The 22,052-nt window shown below is 35.6% G+C and overlaps 1 protein-coding gene across 5 annotated transcripts in view; it reads left to right on the top strand.

Annotated features, from left to right (window-relative positions):
* Positions 1 to 22,052, top strand: part of LOC150084991 (protein PALS1-like) — a 262,078-nt gene that overhangs the window by 214,663 nt on the left and 25,363 nt on the right. For 3 of the 5 annotated variants that reach the window (XM_090375693.1, XM_090375691.1, XM_090375695.1), the window contains 4 exons: positions 2,078 to 2,319; positions 2,574 to 2,795; positions 7,387 to 7,462; positions 11,543 to 11,628. In XM_090375693.1, the coding sequence (XP_090231819.1) occupies positions 2,078 to 2,319; positions 2,574 to 2,795; positions 7,387 to 7,462; positions 11,543 to 11,628 (626 nt within the window). The remainder of the gene's footprint in view (positions 1 to 2,077; positions 2,320 to 2,573; positions 2,796 to 7,386; positions 7,463 to 11,542; positions 11,629 to 22,052) is intronic. The other 2 variants (XM_090375692.1, XM_090375696.1) reach the window with 1 other exon arrangement.

The following is a 22,052-nucleotide window of genomic DNA, read 5'->3' as shown; positions in this document are numbered from 1 at the left end:
GAACCATCGATGTCAAGTGGACCAATCATAATCATCCCCTTCCTTTTAGAGTTTATATAAGTAAAGAAATCCTTGCTGTTTTTCTTAGCATCTTTTGCCAAGGATTTCTCGTAATCTGCCTTCGCCTGCCGAACCTCCTTTGTGACCTGATTACAGATTAACTTATATCTGCCATAGGCTTCTGAGTCGCTTGATAATTTATATGCATCCCATGCATTTTTCTTCTCTGTTACGAGTCTCATTAGTTCATTTGACAACCATTTAGGCCTAAACCTTGAACAATATTTCTTAATAGGTATGAAACTTTTAGTAGCTTCCACGATTAATTCCTTGAATGCTTCCCACTTAGAATTTATTTTTGGTAACATCGTCAGTTGACCAACCCACAAGTTCCAGTCAATATCTGGGAAGTTAAAATCCCATATTATAAGACATTCTGATTTACTAGCTCACTCTATTTCTCTGTACAATTGTTCATTGTACTCATTCAAGTTATTAGGCCTATAACACACTCCTACTCTTATTTTTGCTTTCGCAGTGCTTATGTCACACCAAACTGACTCAACAGTGCACTGTTCATCTATATCAACTGGATGCACTTATTTTGATTTTATGTTTTTCTTAATTAACAGCATGACACCTCCTCCCTTCCTATCCTGTCTATCCTTTCTGTACACATTGTACTCCCCAAATTCCAATTCTGCATTCCTAATGTCAGTGTGACACCACGTCTCTGATATCCCAACAATATCCACCTTTGATGTCTTGACCAACACTTCAAATTCATCAAATTTATTTACTATACTTCTAACATTGGTATACATGCAAGCACACATGCACCTATTCCTAGTTACCCTGACACATCCCATATACCCACCTGTTTCACGTGCTCCAGGTTGCTCCAGGTCGCTACTTATTCTAACAGAAGTTGTGCAAGAATCACCTTCACCTTTGCCTGCTACTACTTTTAACCTTTTAGTCTGTGAATCCCCCCAAGCTAGCAGTTTTCCGACCCACCTAACACTGCCTTGATAGCATCAGCAAATATTCTTGCACCCTTTCTATTTAAGTGTATCCCATCCCTGTAGAAGCAGTCTCTCCTGTTCAAATCTAATGTCAACAAGTATCTTCTTCTTCCATCTTCTCAACCTTCATTCCATGCATAGTACTAAGTACTAAGTTTTAATACACTTTTGTGTTTGAGGTTTTCATATATATATATATATATATATATAACACAAATGAAATTGTAATACCTACAAAATTAATTTTTAAAATTTTCAATGAAAATTCAAAATTTAGAAACATTATGCTTTTTTCACACGTTATTTAGAATAAAACGAGACATTTATTAATTCTGTTAAAAATAAATGAAAAAACACCATAAAAATAAAAATAACTATCTGTCTCTCTTCCATTTTGAAAATTATAAAACTGTGAAGTGCATGAAAATTCAACATTACACAAGATTAAATAATAATAATAAGCAAGTGAAGAAACCATTTTATATAAATAATAGTAATAATCATGACAAGAAATCATTTTATTTAACAGTTAAACATAAAAATGAAGAGTCCTTAACATTTGTGGCAATGACAGCCATCTGGAAAATAATGTTTTTATTTACATTATTAGTGGTTCTGTCCCAGTGACAATCATGGACATTGCCCAGATTACTTAAATTGATTAACCACTCATTGCCTGTTTGATCGTGACTATAGAAAGCAGCAGCTAAGCAGTTGGTTCTTCCAAATGTTTGCCCACCCAGTTGAAATTTCTATTTAAAGCAACAATTATTTATCTTTTGTATATATCACATTAACTAGTTCTTAAAAGTGGATTATGGACCTGTGCTGGACGTCTATTGCATAAAGTTTTATATTGGTTGTCTAAATAAGCAGATTTTATTTTTTTGAATCATTAAAATAATGTTTTCATTTTTTGTAATTAGTTTAAGGCTTTCGTTAAAGTGATCGATTAATCATGCTATAGTATTTGTGCATTCTACCTTATAATTCTCAGTGCTTTCTGGCTACAAAAGCAATATAAGCAGTTATTTGAAACTGTGTTATTGCAGTACCTTTGCTAAGGTGCTGTGATCTCTTCACAGGTTTTCCAGAATTACTACAGTCTCTCCAAAGGCTAGGTTCTCATCTTGAAAGCAAAGATAGGATTGAAAACCTTTCATTAGTAGATTCATTACTCAGGAATAATGATTTTCAGAAGCTCCTGGCTGTTCACAACAAAATCCAGGAAGTTTGGTGCTTTAACTGTCCTCCCTCTCCATTATGTACAGATGCTGAAGATATTACACAAGATGTAAGTTTTTTTTTTTTTTTTTTTCCCCTTTATTGATATTTAAATCTTTCTACAGCTGCTTATTTTTTACATTTGCTAAAATTGTTTTTAAAATAGCCTCTAAAAATTATTCTTCAGAAACTTTTTTATAACTTTTTTAATTAAAAAAAATTTAATGTTCAATAATTTTTGTTAAAATCTCATTTTTTTAAAACAAATTTAAAATAAGTTTGACTGGAATTTTGTTAAATTTTAAAAGAAATTTACATATTTAGGTAATCACCCTTCTTCAAGATTGCTGTCAACCGGATGCAGCTGAGCTGCTAGATATTCTAACTAGGTTTGAGTTTGAAGGGTTAATGTATAGCCATGATAGCATTGCAGATAGACAAGCTTTACCCACAGTTACTCCAGATGAAGAACTTCTAGATCGAGCATCTCAATATACAGAAGAGAGTGTAAAAATTGTAAGAATAGACAAAACAAATGAACCATTGGTAAGTGAAGCTTTAAATATCCTTAATCGCAAGTAAAATCAAAAGTTTTAAAGAATAAAAGGGTGTCTTACATAATACCACCTTTATATAAATACAATTAAATATTTATAAATTTAATTAAAATATCTATTATATAAAAATGGTAAACTTTTTATAGTCTTTAATACCTGGAAATAGAATTGAGTTTAGAAATAATAAATTATTTCTAATTTATAATATTTTATAATATTTTGAAATATTTTCAGTCTTTTATTCGAATTCAATAATTAAAACTATAAAAATTAATGTTTACTGTCCGCTATATTCAAGAGAGCCCATTCAATGTGCCATAATTTTCAAGAGAAATAACATTCTGAAATTCTTAATATAACAGATACAGTGCATTCCGGATAATGGGACCACACTGGGGAAAAGTCGCATTATCCATAGCTTAAGGGAATGCAAAAAAAAAAAAAAAAAATAAGTTCAAAGCAAAATCTCATTTATTAAACTACAATGGAACTGATTAAGAACATACTAAACTTAGAATTAATGAAAAAAAAAAGTTCAGTTATGTTTAATTATGAACTTATCCAAAGTTGATCACCATGCACTCTCAGCTAACTTCGTATGAACAAAATCATGGCATTGATCCAATGCAGACACGGGACTGTTTTCGTTTCTTCCTGCATCAAATAGCGTCGTAAGTTGCCAATATATTTCATTGCATATTTGTGTTTCACTCGCTCAGGCATGTCATCTTCATCACTAGCGACTCTTCAGATATCTTGGGGTGTTTTTCTTCAATTTGATCAACAATGTCCTTAAGATCATTTTCATCGTAACATTGCAGATTTTTGTCGACACAGAAAAACAACTCCATATTTGTAACTTGCTGCACTGACAGCACAGTTTCAGTTTCGATTGGTGCTGTTTCAGCATTCTCTGTCTGAATGCTGAAAGCCAACATGAGCAAAACAGTTTTTAATTGTCTTGCAATCGATCTCTTGCCAGCTGTCTGCAACATATTGTATCATTTGTAAAATGGTCACTTTTGCACTGATTTCCTTTGCTGTTGATGAATAGAGATTTTCTTCAATGGCTTCAAGTATAGTTAACCAGCTTTGTGTGATATGTCATCTTCAGATTCTTTATGATATCCATATCCATGGGTTGTATCAAGGATGTTGTGTTGGGTGAGAATTCCATTTGAATGTTGTTCAGATAATCAAAGTGATGGTGGGCAGCACAGTTGTCAAGAAGCAACAGAATTTTTATTGAGTTCTGCTGTAATTCAGCGTTCCAATTCTTTAGCCATTGCTCAGAAATCTCGAATGTCACCCAAGCATTTTTATTAGAGTGGAAGATAACTGGTAAACCATCCAGTCTAAGTCTCTTGCAACATTGCTGCTTTGCTCTTTTCCCAATCACCAAAAGCTTCCACTTATCAGATCCAAACATGTTTGCATAGCATAACACAGTTACGCGATCCATAGCCTTTTTTTTTTTAACCCACCAAAATTTCGTGTTTGTAGACCAATGAACCATCCAGCATGCAATGATAAAGCAAGCCTGTTTCGTCGACATTGTAAATGTCATCAGTGGAAAATTGCTGAAGCAAATTGGGTAATATCATTGATTTCCAATGGTCAGCACTTACAAATATGCACTACCCTTCTCGCCATGTCCTTCCTTGAACTTAATTTCATGTCAAGCTTTCCGCCGTGACAACCAACCATCCATCACTTGAAAATCATTGCACCCCAGCTTTTTAGCAAACTCCTCTGCTTTACTTTTCAACATTGAGCCACTGATATGTACACCTTGTCCAGTTACAGTGGGGAACCATTCTTTCCTTCTCACTTCCTTTTCTGTGAAGTTCCTTCCTGCCATTCATGTGATGCCCATGCATGTTGCAGTTCATCTTGTGGCTTAATTAAACATACAGTTGTTCTTTTTGCTAAGTGTCTCTGCCAGTTGCCATTGACTGCTGTTAGGTGGTTTGCTTTTGATCTTGTCTAGCAAGGTAATCTTCTCAGCAAGTGTCAGATCCTTTCTTTTTGACATCTTGCTTATAAACAAAAAAAATAATTTTTTTAGAATGAACCACACGTCTAGTTGAATTTTTTTGGATAAATTAATCAATTATACTATCACAAGTATTCAATATGTACTTGATTAATGTACCTAGTATCCAATTACAGTAACCCCCCGTTTTTCGTGTATTCGCGGTCGCTGATTTAATATAAAATGAAACCAAAAAAAATGTGGATTTTAAAGCACCGTGAACATTTTCCGCCATAAAAAAACATGGGCGTGGCTAAAATTATCTTTCATGGTCAAAACAGCGCTCAGTGGGTGGGGGGTGACAAAATCGCAAGCGTGTATGTTTCTCGCTAATCCTTGTTCAGTATGTGTTATGCGCTTGTCATGGAAGGTTTCGTCGTTTTCTTTTAATTTATATGCTTATAAATTGAATGAATTTATCAATTTATAAATTGATATGCTTACAAAAGTGATAAATCTACCGTTTTGCAGTGTAAAACAGACTTTTTTTCGAGTGTGTTAATGGAAGAAAGTGACTTTATTGTGGACAAGTTCTTTCTAACCCGTACAAAAATATGGCTACGAATAGATCAAAGAAGGTGATGACATTAACGAATAAAATTGAGTTACTAGACAAAATTTCTAATGGTGAAAGTGTCTCCTCAGTGGCAAAACATTATAAAATCAATGAGTCAAGGGTACGATCAATCAAAAAATCGGAAGAAAAAATCCGCCGTAGTGTCCGTGAAAACATGCTAATTGCTTCAAAAATTTGCTCTGTAACTCGTGAAGTTAAATTAGAAAAAATGGAAAAGGCTTTAAAACTGTGGATAGAAGACCGAACTCAAAATAAAATTCCGTTAAGTTCACTCATCATTTGTGAAAAGGCAAAACTCGTTTATCAACACTTTAGCGAAACTAGTGATAGCACTGGCGGGATAAGTTTTTTAGCTAGCAAAGACGCTGGTTTGAAAGATTTGTTTGAAATATCTAATAAATATTACATTTAATATTAAATTGTTTCTTATTTTCATTTCGATGCCATATGCATGCATTTCACTATGTACTGTCTATGTACATAGTCATATTATGAAGGTACATATAATACATACACAGACAAAATTTTAGACTAGTTTTTCTTATATATTTCATACTTTGGAACGGAACCCCTTTATTACTATGGGAGCCATAACTCAGTATTTGCATTTTCGGTATTCGCGGCATTTCTCAGGAATGTAACCCCCGCTATTTGCAGGGGTTCACTGTAATTCCTTTTTTTAAACAAGGTTACATCACATGAATGGCAGCAAGGAAATTCACACAGAACTAACAGTGCTTTCAAGCTACCCTTTTCTTCTTGCTATTTCCCCTAGTCCAAATTGGTTCTACTGGTCTGAATAAGTTGCATGCTGGTCCTAATACCCGAAGTAAATTAGGGTCAATTTTGCATTTTATTCGGTTCTGCTCATTTGGTTCTAATATTCCATGGTCCCATTATCTGGAATGCACTGTATTCATAAATATTTGTTGAAAAGTAAAAGTCTGGAATTTGTAGCCAAAAGCAAACACTTACTTTTGGGCTGAGCTGTAAATCAGAACAAAACTCTAAATTTTATTGAGAATTTATTTTGCATACATAAATTAACCTCAAAAAAAGCAAAAACAGATAAAAATGTGAACCAAACTATAAACAAAAATGAGTCACTGATGCTAATAGCTCAGGGTTCAATCAGCGTGCTGACAGAATTGAGCAGTTCATTTCATTTGCCTTTACTTTTACACCACTCGTATATTGACTGCTTGAGAATAACTGCCTGTATGTGTTACGGCACAGCACATGGGGCTACTGTTGAACACTTATATGCATTAAATGTCTCAAATGAAATTTGGGATGAATTTTAATTACATTTCCAAACAAATCCCCTTTGTTAACCTCTTAAATGATATTGTAAACTACAGTTCTTCTCGACTCTTCAAATTCTTATGATCTGTTTATAGTTTGCATCAAACGATAGGCAGATCATATCACTATTGAAAATATCACTAAAATTTGATTAGCAGATTTTTATAGTGATAAATAATAACAAAGTTTCATAGTGACAAATAATAACAAAGTTTCATAGTGACAAATAATTATTGAAAAATGCAGTTGAATAACTGCATAATATTATAAACTAAATACATAATAGGAATTTCAATTTTTAAGAGACCTGGTTGTTTAACACAACATTTTGTGTATTACAACAACATAAAATTAACCGGGAAACCAAAAAAAAGCATATGTTTGGAGGCCTTTTCACCTCTCTGAACCCCTGTCTCACCTCTTTTAAGGAGCTGAGTCTTGCTGATTAAAAATTCCTGTTTTAGATATTAGCAATACTAAATTGTTAATAAAAGGCTTAGATTAAAATTCATGAGGCAACCTAATGACATTAATGTTTGGATGTTGGGTAAACTCTTAGGCCAAATGTAAAAATACATAGCTATGTAATAATATGTATCCTTAACATCTGAAAAAGTGTTTTTTTTTTAATAAAAAAATTTCTTATATTCTTATTTATTTAAGGGTGCAACAGTCAGAAATGAAGGTGAAGCAGTTGTTATTGGAAGAATTGTGAAAGGAGGAGCAGCCGATAAAAGTGGTAAATGTCATTAGTATATCATTATTTTTCAAAATCATTCATCACTTGAGAATCACTTGAATAAAAAATAATGAAAATTCATTTAAGTTTCAATAGCAAAAACTTAATTTAAGACTTTCTATAATTATATAATGAAAATTCATTTTTAACACACACACACACACACACACACACACACACACACACACACACACACACACACACACACACACACACACACACACACACACACACACACACGTGTGGCTAAAATGACCAGGAATGATTTATAAAGTAAGTTAAAACTGAGTTTAGCAATTACAGGAACTCCCCAACTTATGTAATTACGTAAATTCGACTTTACATAAGTTTTTGCTGGCTGGTGCAAACTGAAAAAAATATGGAAACGTAATTTGCATTTGTAGGGATAAATGTTTATAATATTTATCCCTACAATTAGTAGGTATTGTGAAAATATCGTAATGTGAACCCAATAGCTTTTTTTTTTTTTTTTTGTAATTCGTTACAAGTAGTTGGAAATTGAAAAATTTGCTATATTACTAAGCTATTTATCTTTCTAAAAGGTCATATTTATAATGGAACTTGAACTACACTTTCATTGTTATGTGTTCCTGTTATAAGAATCAATTTTGAACGCCTTTGTGATATTTTTCTAAAGCACGTTTCTGGAGGTCACAACCAAAAAACAATAAAAACAATTTGCACTTTCTGGGTTATTGGGCTTTTCTGTTAGCACAATCTATTATAAACTGATAGTAAACTCGATCTTATTGCATTTACGATAATCCTGATAACTGGAATTCTGGGTGTTTTTACATTACGGTATTATGCTGAAATGTGTTCCCCTTCACTGAAATCTTCAATCATATAAAAAACAAATTTTCAGAAACTTCTCTTCATTCCTATTTACATATTACAATGATGAAGGGAAAGGGACCAACGGAAAGTGCAAGTGCTGGCAGTGCCAGGAAACAAAACAAAACAAAATTGATTGAGAAATGAAGATAAAAATGATTAAGAAGTATGAAGCAGGACAAAGTTTGTCATCTATTGCAAGGGAATTAGGTCTTGCTGCTTCAACAGTGAATACTATTTTAAAGGACAGTGCACGTATAAAAGAACGTGTAAAAGGATCAACGCACTAAAGATGAACAGTGATCACAAAACAGTGTTCAGAAGATAGAACAGCTATTAATAATATGGATGGAAAATCAGATTCAGAAGCAAGTGCCCCTGAGTCCAATGGCCATTCAAGCAAAAGCAAGAAGTATTTATGAAGATATTAAGGATAAGTACGTTGAACCCCAAGCCAAGTTTGTGGCAAGCAACGGGTGGTTTAATAGGTTCAAGCATCGCGCTGGTTTGCAAAACATTAAAGTATGCGGTGAAGTCGCCAGTGCCAATTCTGCAGCTGCAGAGAAATTTTGCGATGTGTTGGAAAAAATATTGACGAGGGCAGCTATTCAACACAGCAAATTTTTAACGTTGACGAAACTTCTCTGTATTGGAAAAAAATGCTGGATCGAACATACATTGCCAAAGAGAAAAAGACAATGCTAGGTTTCAAGGCTTCAAAAGATAAAGCCATGCCCTTGCTTGTGGCTAATGTAGCGGGAGATTACAGATTAAAACCACTGCTTGTGTACCATTCCGGAAATCCCTGTGCATTTAAGGGCATCAGTGAAGCCGCCCTACCCGTGCATTTCCGATCGAACCAGAGAAATAATATCTCTCTTTGAGGATTGGTTTAAATGCTGCATTCCCCAGGTTGAAAAATATTGCAAAGACAACGATGTTCCTTTCAAGATATTGCTTTTATGAGATAATGCTCCTGGACATCCTATGCATCTAGATGATTTCAGTTCGAACGTGACAGTCATATTTCTACTGCCAAACACGACTTCACTCATCCAACCTATGGATCAGGGTGTTATTTCGAATTTAAAAGCATACTATTTACGCACAACATTTGCTCAGGCATTGTCTGCAGTAGACTGTGAGAAAAATTTTTCTTTAAGAGACTTTTGGAAATCTTACAATATTTACCACGCTATCTTAAACATTAATAAGGCCCGGCTGGAAATTGCTAAAAGTTGTTTAAATGGCGCATGGAAGAAAATATGCCCACGGCACATAAAACACATAGTCCACGTCTTCGAAGGGTTTGAAAAAGACGAATCATATGAAGAGATTACAGATAAGATTGTAAAGGTTGCAGAGCTACTTCAGTTGGAGGTTGTTACCAAAGATGTGGAGGAGTTAATAGAGGAAGAAGAGAAGGAATTATCCAACGAAGAATTTATTGACTTGCAGGCAGCGATAGTGAAAGAAGAAAATGCTTGTGAAGATCAAGGTGAACCAAATGAGATGCATCATCACCAGAGAGATGGCAATGGCAAATTTTGTGAAATTGCGTCGGCAATGGCGAGGTTTGAGAAGATGGCTCCTGACAGTGAACGATTCTTAAAAGTTAACAGAGGGATGAATGATATGCTTGCTTGCTATGAAGAAATCTACGATGAAAATAAAAAGGCCACCGTCCAGTCATCCATTAATATGTTCTTTCGTAAGGTTGAGCGGCCGACCCCGTCTAAATCTCCACAACCCTCAACCTCTGCAGCGGTGTACTTATCAGCTGAAGATATTGATTCTGGCAACGATGCTCCAGAGGAAAAAGTTACTGACATTATGCCTGTCTCCTTTTTTTTTTATAATTTTTAAATTTTTAAATTGCATGCTTTTGAAATTTTTTAAATTGCACACTTTTGTAATTTTTCCAGAGTGGCTGTATTTACCCCCCCCCCCCCCCCCGGTCGAAGTAAGCCCCTTAAGCAGCTCTCCACTAAGCTGTTCTCTTATGCTGTGATGAAAAGCATTTCTTTTTTTTTTTTTTCTTCACAAAAGTAAAATAAAGCACATATGATGAGGGTGAACACAAAGTATTATGTAATCGAGACATATTTAAGAGAACTCATTCATCGGTTATAATCAAGTGAAGCCGACCGGGCTAGCCGGGTAGGTAAAGTGCCTGCCTGGTAACCCAAAGGTCGCGGGTTCGATTCCCGCCTCGGGCTGGATATCACGATGGTGCCGAACCAACCGGTTGGTTGGATATCCCGGCCACGATACACGAAGGAAGCAAGAAAAAACTGGTTCCTTCGTGTATTGATCACATCATACGAAATAAATAAATAAAATCAAGTGAAGAAGTTTGTAAACATAAGTCCTTACACATTTTACTGCTGAGATAAAACTACTTCATTTTTATATGTTTAAAAAAAAAACAACAGCATTAATGATTACCAGAGAACTAAGTACAAGTTTTATTTATTTGCCTTTTATGAGAAAAACTTAAATATAAGCATGATCTCAAAATATCTCCTGTTTGCCTGAATGTCTTAGCACAGTATTGTAATGTTTTTAGAACTTGTTCAAAAATACAATTAGCATGGACTATGCCTACCACCTCAAACTCTCTTCCAAGAGTTCTGTTACAATTTATTTTTGTCCTATAAACAGTTTTTGGGACAGCTTTGCAGATAAGTCTACAAAATATTTATTCAGAAGCATATAGAGTTCAAAATTTTCCTGAACTGATTAATTTTTGAACTGTATTTAATAAGCAACTATATCTGGTTGACATACAGATCTGATAAATTGGCAGTTACTATGGCACATAAGTTACTATACCAGAGATGGCAATTGCTATTGAATTACAAAGGTATTCCCCAAGAAATCCAAATGAAGTCTAATTTTGCTTTATTAATAGATTAGCTCCTAAAAAATAAGCAATATTCATAGAATTCTAATTGTAAGTACAAAAGTTTTAGTCTGATAAAACTGGCTTTCAAAATAAAAATAAAAATTTAATTCTTAGGTGTATGTATTCACTGTGATTGAAATTTACGGTTTTTAATTACTTTCCTTGTTTCGGATTTTGATTTTCAGCTTTAATTTAAATACTGTCAGTAATGTTTATCCACTTTTTATTGAATTTTTGCACGATTTCATAAGAATGCTTATGCAGATTTTAAAAATGTTATAGATAATATAATAATATATCAATTTGTTATAAAACAGGTCTACTTCATGAAGGAGATGAAATATTAGAAATCAACAGTATTGAAATGAGAGGAAAATCAGTTAATGATGTCTGTGATATACTGGTGAGTTATAAGTTGTTCTACATTATACTAATTGTTTGTGAGGGATCCTGTATGTGCAGCATCAGAAACTCATTTTTCATAAGTTTCTGATGTTTTTAACAGCAGAATGAAGAATGATTCATTCTTTATTTAGAATTACTTTACAATAATTATTTAGAATGACTGACTCATTTTTAATTCTGCTTAATTATTATATATATATTTTTTAAGTATTATACAAGGTACTTAAAAATTTAAGTACCTTGTATATATAGTGTTCAAAAACCTAAAGGTGTGCAACAAAAATTTAACAATCTAACACATTTAGCCCCATCATTGAGTTTTTTGCTGATGTATGGTTTAGCCCAGTGGTTTTCGACCTTTTTTTTTTTTAATAACAGCATCCCTACTCAATTTTCTGCCTGTTAGATCATTCTCTCTCTCTCTCTCTCTCTCTCTCTCTCTCTCTCTCTCTGTGTGTGTGTGTGTGTGTGTGTGTGTGTGTGTGTGTGTGTGTGTGTGTGTGTGTGTGTGTGTGTGTGTGTGCGTGCGTGTGCGTGCGTGCGTGCGTGCGTGCGTGTGTGTGTGCGTGCGCGTAATATGGAAAGAAAGAAAGAAAGTTAATAAATTGTAACAAGCTGTAACTAATACTTATGGGTCAATGCAGTTACTAGAGCAATTATGCATTACGACCATAATGTGTATAAAATATTTTGTATAATATTGAAGATAATAATATAGAAGGTAATTCAAACAGGCAATACCAAGCTGGATTTAAAGAAATGAAAGGGATATAAATATATTAAAAAAAAAAAAAAAAAAAAAAAATATATATATATATATATATATATATATATATAACTTATCATTGTCTACCCACATTCTAGATGATTTCAACTGGGGCCAACAATCCAGACTGAAAGCAAAAAACGACAAGGAGTTCTCTGTTTCTGTAATGATCAATATCTGCTAAGATATATAAAATATAAAAAATCCAGATTAAGTAATATGAATTTAAACCAATTAAAGGTAGTTAAAATTTTTTGAATCAAAAGGAAGATATTATAAATGTAAGCATATATTGAACATCGTTGACCCGACAGAGAACATAATTTAATAATTAAAATAAGAATAAATGTAAAGTATAAAGCATATCTACCGTATCCAGGACATAATGTAACAACTAGTCGTTATGAAATAATAATCCCTCTAGTGAGTATATATGTGGTGACCCCTATGTGATGGATATGGTAAAAATAAATAAATAAATAATTAATTAAAGTTAAGTTAACGCAAAGAGAAACATGCAGATAGTAAGAATAAAAACTAATAGAGTAGGAATAATAGAATCTGAACTCCATAAAGGTGAAAATATAGTAGTATAAATAAGAAATAGTTTCTCCTACATCCTCGGATTACCCTAATAATTTCAGAGAAATAAGAACAAAGAGTGTAGGACAGCTTAAAGACAATACAAGATATAAGTTGTAGCTCGGATATGCCCGAGATTGCAAACTCGTTCCTATAGTAGGACCCTGAGCTGAATTTACATGTCATCTTAGCGTGAACTTAAGTATATACAGTGTGATTATAAAATAAGATAAGATAAAATAACATAAAATAAAACAAAATAAATGATACATTATAATTTGCAGGCCGGTGGTTACAAGTTTTCTAAGCCGTAAGACACCAAGAAAGCAAAGTGTATCCTATGCCCATAATATACATGGCTCTAAATCCGTAATTATGGTTAGGTTAATAAGACACCAAGAAAGACACCGCCGTAAGACACCAAGAAAGCAAAGCGTATCCTATGCCCATAATATACATGGCTCTAAATCCGTAATTATGGTAATTATATTGAAGCAGTGGGTTCAAAAAATAAATTTTTGAAATTAATTATATTGATCACCTTCCTGAAGTGGTATTTCAGGTAAGCGATAGGGAAATTATTATTTATCAACTTATTGTACAATGCTATTATGTTTGCTGAACAGGTTGTGTTTTTATTGCAAATAGAAACAATCCTCAGGCATTGGGATAAAATGATATTAGCATGGACTGATTTCGATATATTAGATCTCCAGTTTGTAAGGCCGACTACATTGAAATTAAATGCGACTGTTCTGCGATCTTGATCCCAAACGTGACTTTGAAATAGTAGACAACTCACGACACTTTTGCCACTGCCTATGGCTAGAGTCACTTAACATATTAAACAATCCAAAGGCAATAAACCACCACAAAGGCACCTACACCCATCCTAGAGACAACCGTTTTAATGCTAGATGATCAGTGGAGTAAAAAACAGCGCACGTCCGTGCAACAACAATAGTAAATGAATAACGTGCCTCACTCAGCTTATTGCACTTATCCGTTGTATTTAAATTCAATTGAAAAAGAGACTCGTTAGTCTTGAAAGCGACTGCCTGCTACTTATTATTATATATTTTATTATATTACATTAAACTGGGTTATCATTGTACGTATCTATTTTTTTTTCCTTCAGTAATAACTAGAATAGGTATAAACAGATATTTTGCAAGTTGTAAATAAGCAACAAGAACCAGCGTTATAAGTCGTCATTGGGAGATTAATGTACCTATTATCTTGCAACCCTCGCTGTTTTCAAACCTACCGCTCAAAACAAAAAAAAGATAGACCAAATGTTAGTTTGATTTAGTGTGTTACATCGATTGTTGTGTTCCGTCACACCGCAAAAGGACAAATTTTGTTTCATTATTTATGTCAGGGATATTGGATTTTATTATTATTTTTTTTTTCTTTTAGAAATCGCGAAAATGATGGACAAACGCAAGAGTTGTGCTTTCAAATTAAACAAAAACTTGAAATTATTCGATAGTTTGAAAACAGTGCATCTGTTAAATATCTAAAGAATCATTATAATGTTGGTGACCAAACCATACGTGACATTGTAAAAAATAAAGGGAAACATCATATTGGACACGCAAGTAGTACGTGTTAAGTTTTTTCGTTTTTTTTTCTGTGGTTAACCATGGGTAACTGAATCAGCAGATACGGGCACAACTGTATATATATATATATATATAAAATAATTTTTTATTCCTTATATAGAGGTACTAAATAAACATAAATTATAGATCACCACAAAATTAAATAGATACTGTACACCTTTTTATAATGAAAGAAATATATAAATTTAAAAAAAAAATAAGTTTAAGTAACTTAAACCCAAATTACGTGGCACCCCTGAAATGTTGTTGTGGCACCCAGGTCGAAAACTACTGGTATAGCCCATGATTGTCATAACTCAATATAGTTTATTGTTGAATATACTGAAATTAGCTATTTCTGGAAATCATAGATGGTGCTAGCCATATTTCCTAGAGCTAGTAGTGGGTCTGGGTTTATTCCTGGGATTTTTTTACTTTGTTATATTGGTATTATGCAAAGAGAAAGACAAATTTAGGATCACCGATCAGCCTCCTACAGTTACAGTAGAAGTGCGAGATTGTGTCCACAGTCTCACGCTTCTACTACCCTCAGTAGTGCAGAAACATTATTATCCTTGATTTTTTGTTATAATTGTATTTAAAATGTAAAAGTTTGATAAAGAAAAGGAAGTTATATAAACAGAATGGCATCTGAAAGAATTTATTGTTGCACAGTGTCTACTCTTCAGTGTGCTTTGATCACTTTCCATCTATTTCTACAAAAAAATATGAGTGGATGGTTACATCCACTCACATTCATCTACATGTTCTTTCACAGATCTCAAAAGTGCATAAAACGCTAGCTTTGTAAAAATGGAAAACTTACCAAGCTATCTTATCACATAGCATTTAAAATGAAATTTCATGATTTTACTTTGTCTGAATTTTAGCTATCAGTGGAAAAATATCCTTCAATATTTGGAAAGGGTTTTGATGTTCTGCTGCTTTTCTCAGCTTCCTACATGAGACTGCATTTTCAGCCTTGAAACACTCAAGTCAAAAAGTCATGCAAAATTGAAAGGAAGATTTCCAGATCTATCTACTGTAATTATAATAGTAGATAGATCTGGATATTATAAGCATTATCCTGCTACAGGGTTTTTCCAGGATCATGTGATCTTGGAAACCTACAGCAAGTGTTTCCCTGCTTCTCAGTAAATTCAATCTTGTTAGATTGAGTTGGATATCATTCTTCTCTTTCTTGGTGATTCCGTTCTACTTCTGACTCTCTCTCTCTCTCTCTCTCTCTCTCTCTCTCTCTCTCTCTCTCTCTCTCTCTCTCTCTCTCTCTCAGGGTAACTCAGGAATTTTTTTTTTTTTTTTGGCTGGTGCAGCATAAGCCTCAGGCTTCCATGCACCATATGTGGCTAATAATAATAACAATAATAATTGTGTTGTTAGTATTGGCATATGATACAAAGAAGCGGGTTCGAGAACAAGAGTATCCTGTGCGGATGTACATTTTTGCCGCTCCTGGAACAGAGAAGTTTTTTCTGTTTTATTAGCTTAAATTGGCATATTAACTTATTTTCTAGAGTAGTTTTATATTCTTATTTACGATACTTAGATTAAAGTAACTAGATAGAGATTTTGTAGGTATTACTTAGTATCGGAAAGGGTATCAAATCCACGTGTTTACCGTTTTTAAATAGCCGCCATTGTTACGCGATACAAAATATCTCGAAATAGATAGCATAAGCTTAAAATAGTATAGTATAGTACATAATATTGTCAATTAATCAGATAATTAATCTTGTTGAACTTCATTGTCAGTTAAATTGTACTTTTAACTATACATATAACGACTTGGGTTATGTAACATAAATAATTAGTAAAAAATAAATAATTAATACTTAACTTGATACGGAAGTTATATAAAGGGATTTCGTAGATAACACTCGATACTGAAACATAAATATAGCGTTATAACTGTGTTGAGATATAAGTTTAGGGTTTTAATTTTGTACTCAAATTGAAATTTTATTGAAATTAAATCGAAATCATGACTCTGACCAGAGCAGCAAAGCAAAAGGCTCAAGCTAATGGGAGTGCTGTGGCTCAGGGGAGAACTGAGGGGGGGGACAGTTGCCCTCTGAATCACAGCCTATTAAATTGCACTAATTGCTTGATGTTTGTGGAGCAGTCAGGTACGGGACATGATACTGCCATGGGGGATGTCTTTGTGTGTGCGCGATGCAAGGAGTGTAAGGAAATCAGGCGACAACTCAGCATTGTTATGGGCCTATATGAGAGCTTGAAATACAGGGTGGATGCCCTCGAAGCATTAAAAGTGAGGGGCCCATCAAGCTCTCAGCTGCCCACACCAATGCCAGAGCTTGCACTTGGTCATCGCGCAACACAGCGGCAGCCCCCAAGGCAGAATGCGCTGGTCCCAAAGGAACTAGTAGTTGTTGGTGACTCTATTGTCAGGGAAATGGGAAACATGCTTTGTAAAAAGGATAGGTGGAACAGGACCAGGGTATGTCTGCCAGGGGCAAAGGTTGATGACGTTGTAGAGCGGATATCATCCTTTAAGGGCACAAGAGGTGATATAGTTGTACACCTTGGCACTAATGATATTAAGAGTAGGAGACCGGCGGAATTACTTAACAAGTACAGGTCACTGTTGAAAAAAAGCCGTGAATTAGGGTTGAATTTGAAAGTGTCTGCAATTCTGCCCAGACACGATAGGAGGGAGTATATGATGAGAGCCCTGTCGATCAATTCGGCCCTGGAAGGATTGTGCAAGGCTCAAGGGGTAGAATTTTTTTCAGCCTGGTCTGTACTTGTTAACCGGAGAGACAGATTCTACAGGGATTGGATACACTTAAATAGAAAGGGTGCAAGAATGTTTGCTGATGCTATCGAGGCAGTGTTAGGTGGGTCGGAAAACTGCTAGATTGGGGGGATACAAGGACTAATAGATTAACAGTAGCCACTGGCAGAGGTGAAAGTGATTCTTGCACTGCTTCTATTGGAATGAGCCGCAGCCTGGAAAATAAGATGCAGGCTATTTCAGAGACTGCTGGGAATCATTGGGGTACAAATAAACACATAGGTTGTGTTAGGATAGCTAAGAAAAAGAACAGGTGCATGTATACTTGCGTGTACACCAATGCTAGGAGTTTAGAAAATATATTTGATTAATTTGAGGTATTGCTCAAAACATCAAAGGCAGATATTGTGGGGATTTCAGAGACGTGGTGTCACACAGATATAAGGAATGCAGAACTGGAATTTGGGGAGTACAATGTCTACAGAAAGGATAGACAGGATAGGAAGGGAGGAGGGGTTATGCTATTAGTTAAGAAATACATAAAATCCAAGGAAGTGAAGCCAGTCGACATTGCTGGACAGTGCAGTGTCGAGTCAGTTTGGTGTGACATAAGCATTGGGAGATCAAAATTGAGAGTAGGAGTGTGCTATAGGCCTAATGACTCTGATGAGTATAATAAGAAACTGTACGGGGAAATAGAGTGGGCCAGTAAATCAGAGAGTCTTATAATGGGGGATTTTAATTTCCCAGATATTGACTGGAATTTGGGGGCTGGTCACTCACACACTAGCAAGGCTTTTGTGGATTTATTGGATGATTGTTTTCTACATCAGCATGTTCAGGATGCAACTAGAGGGAGTAATACTCTTGATTTGATTATCAGTAGTGATTCTTCATGCATTAAGAATCTGCAGGTAAATGAACCACTAGGTGGCAGTGATCACAGTGTGCTGAAGTGGGATTTATTCAAAGAGGTAACTACCATTAGGAGTAAAGGGAAGGGTTGTTGCTTTCGTAAAGGCGACTACGATAGACTGAGACAGTATTTAAATTCTATACAGTGGGACCAACTGATGATGTTACCAACAGCAAATTCAAAATGGGTAGCATTCAAAGAACTTATCTTGGAAGCTACTAGGCTTTACATACCAACTAAGAAATATTGTTCAAGGTTTAGGCCTAAGTGGATGTCAGATGAACTAATAAGACATATGGCAGAGAAGAAAAATGCATGGGATACATACAAATTAACATGTGACACAGAAGCCTATGATAGATACAAGTTGATCTGTAACCAAGTTACAAAGGAGGTTAGGCAGGCGAAGGCAGATTATGAGAAATCTTTGGCAAGGGATGCAAAGAAAAACAGCAAAGAGTTCTTTACTTATGTAAACTCTAGAAGGAAGGGGATGAATCAGATTGGTCCACTTGATATCGATGGGTCAACTGTTGATGATCCTGCTCAGGCAGCTAACAAACTGAATGAATATTTTGCATCGACATTCACACATGAGGAGTTATTCAGCGAGGGGAATGCCAGAGGTGTATTCAACTCTGGCAGTAATCTAGAGAATCTTGTAATAACTGAGAGTAAAGTGGAGGAGAAATTGTTGAAGATAAATACAAGAAAGGCACCTGGGGTGGATGGGATCTATCCAGTCATATTAAAGGAGGCAGCAAAGGAAGTAAGCAAACCCTTAGCCATAATTATGAGAGCTTCCTTGGACTCAGGGGAAGTACCCATGGACTGGAGATGTGCAAATGTGACCCCAATTCACAAAGGAGGATCAAAGGGCGACACAAGTAATTATAGACCTGTTAGTTTAACTTCTGTTCCTGGAAAATTAATGGAGGCACTGGTTAAAGAAGCACTGCAGGATCATCTAGACAAGACTTCAGTTATAGCTCAGACACAGCATGGTTTTGTTAAGGGGAAGTCTTGCCTGACCAATTTGATTGGATACTATGATGCAGTCACAAAAGAACTGGATGCAGGGAATAACTTTGATATTATATACTTGGATCTTAGAAAGGCTTTTGATACTGTTGCACATGGAAGACTGCTGCACAAATTGGAGCAGTGTGGCATTGGAGGCAAATTGCTGCTATGGATAAAGGGGTGGTTGAGGGGGAGAAGACAGAGAGTGGTAATCAATGGACACTGCTCATCGTGGACTAATGTTATTAGTGGAGTCCCTCAGGGTTCAGTATTGGGTCTATTATTGTTTTCTGTATTTATAAATGATATTGATGATGGTATATCAAGCTTAATGTCCAAGTTTGCAGACAATACGAAGGTTGGCAGGGTTGTCATAGCTGACACTATGCTACTGCAACAGGATCTGGAAAGGTTGAGCAGATGGGCTGAGAGGTGGCAAATGAAGTTTAACATTGACAAATGTAAAGTACTACATATGGGAAACAGCAACCCCAGAGCAACGTATCAACTCTGTGGTACTACACTGACGGTGGTAGAGAATGAAAGGGACCTGGGGGGTGGTTGTGCAGGCAGATATGAAGTTTTCTGAGCAGTGCAGACGGGCTGCAAGAGTAGCTGGTGTATTGTCGATGATATAAAGGAATTTTTCTAGCAGGGATAAGGAGGTGATTATTCCCTTGTATAAGGCAATGGTCAGACCGCACCTAGAGTACTGTATACAGGTCTGGAGGCCTCATTTCAAGAAGGATGTAGAGATGCTGGAACGAGTACAGAGAAGGGCAACAAGATTAGTGAATGGAACAAAGGGGTGCTCTTACGAAGAAAGGCTTAAGTTTTGCAAATTACAGTGTCTGGAGACTAGGCACCAGCGAGGTGATCTGATTGAGGTGTATAAAGCCTTGAATGGTTTGAGCATGCTGAATGCTGATGGGATTCTTCCTCTTGCTAAGAATAATCACCTGAGAGGGCATAAATTCAAATTGAGGAAAGACAGATGTAGGATAGACGTGAGGAAATTTGCCTTTAGCCAGCGGCTGGTTGGTTGCTGGAATAGACTTCCATTCCTTGTCGTGGAAGTTGATAGCCTAAATAAGTTTAAATCTCAGCTGGACAGGTATTTCGAACGAACAGAGGGGTGAAGTGGAAGTGGTTATTTTTTATTTATTTATTTTTTTTTTTGGCTGATGTTGCATAAGCTTGCTTTCTTGCATCAAATGCCTCTACTAATGCTAAAAAAAAAAAAAAAAAAAAAGCCTGAGGCCTTTGCTGAACTGTCAAAAAGTGTGTGTGTGTGTGTGTGTGTGTGTGTGTGTGTGTGTGTGTGTGTGTGTGTGTGTGTGTGTGAGAAAATTGAAAATACGTAAATAAAAAATAAAACTACCTATTTAACTACCTCCAGCTGACTTTTGAATATCCCCATGATATCAGTCTCCACATCCATGGAGGCAGCTTATTCCAGAAATGAACAATTTGCTGGCTAAAAGAAAACCTCCATGGATTTGTTGTGAAGGAGTGATCTTGGGTGACCAATTTGATTGGATACTATGATGGAGTAATGGAGGAGCTGATGCAAAAAATAATTTTGACATCATATACTCAGATTTCATATACTGTTGCATGTAAAAGACTGCTGTATAAATGGGAGTAGCATTAAGGACAAGTTACAGCTATGAATAAAGGGATGGTTGAATGGGAGAAGACAAAGAGTGGTTATCAGTGAGCACTGCCTTTCTTGAACTGCTGTTATTAGTGGAGTTCCCCGGGGTTCAGCTGCACCCATTAATGACATTAATGAAGCCATATCAGGCTTAATTTATAAGTTTTCAGATGTTATAAAAGTTGGCAGGCTGGTTTCTCTAGATCTTGTTGCAGGCCAGTTTTTCTAGATGAAAGATGGCAGGCTGGTTTTTCTAGATCTTGTTGCAGGCTGCAATAAGATCTAGAAAAATTATGCAGATGGGTTAAGAAATGGCAGTTGAAGTTTAACGTTGGCAAATGTGTGGTACTGTATATGGACAGCAATAATCCAGATTAACTTACCAACTGTATGGTACCACATTCAGGGTAGTGAGGAATGAAAAAAGACCTGGGGATAATTGCACAGTCAGACATGGAGTTCTCTGAGCAGTACAGATAGGCTGCTAGGATTATTCATGGTGTTATATCAGTGATATACAGCAATTTTGCCAACAGGGATAAGGGGGTGATGATTATTCTGTTGCACAAGGAAATGGTTGGGCCACATCTTGAGTACTGCATACAGGTCTGGAGGCCTCATTTTTGCAAAGATGTGGATCTCTTGGAATCTTGAGTGCAGAGAAGAGCAATGAGATTAGTGAAGAGAACAAAAGAATGCCCTTACCAGGAAAGGTTTCAGTTCTACAAATGTCAGCATCTAAAAACTAGGCACCTTCCTCTTGCTCAAACTAACACATTAGGGGGAATAAATTGAAATTGAGGAAGGATGGTGGCAGGATAGATGTGTGGAAATTTGACTTCAGCCAATAGGTGCCTCCGTAGCCAAGTGGGAAGAAGCAGCAGTGTGTAGCACACGCTTCTAGATTAGACCGGGGTTCGAGCCCATCACCACCAAATACGGAGGATGCGGAAAGGTCAGGGAATGACCACCGCATATCCGGAGCAATATGGCCTTAGTTGCTAATGCTCCTAAAAACCAAACAACTTCAGCCAGCAAATAGTTGATTATTAGAACAAACCTCCATTTGGTGTTGTGGAAGTGAGTAGTTTGAATGAA

The sequence above is a fragment of the Mastigoproctus giganteus genome, chromosome 6 (genome assembly GCF_048544385.1).
Source record: "Mastigoproctus giganteus isolate SK-2022 chromosome 6, ASM4854438v1, whole genome shotgun sequence".
Taxonomy (NCBI): Eukaryota; Metazoa; Arthropoda; class Arachnida; order Uropygi; family Thelyphonidae; genus Mastigoproctus; species Mastigoproctus giganteus.
This window is presented reverse-complemented; position numbering and strand designations above follow the sequence as displayed.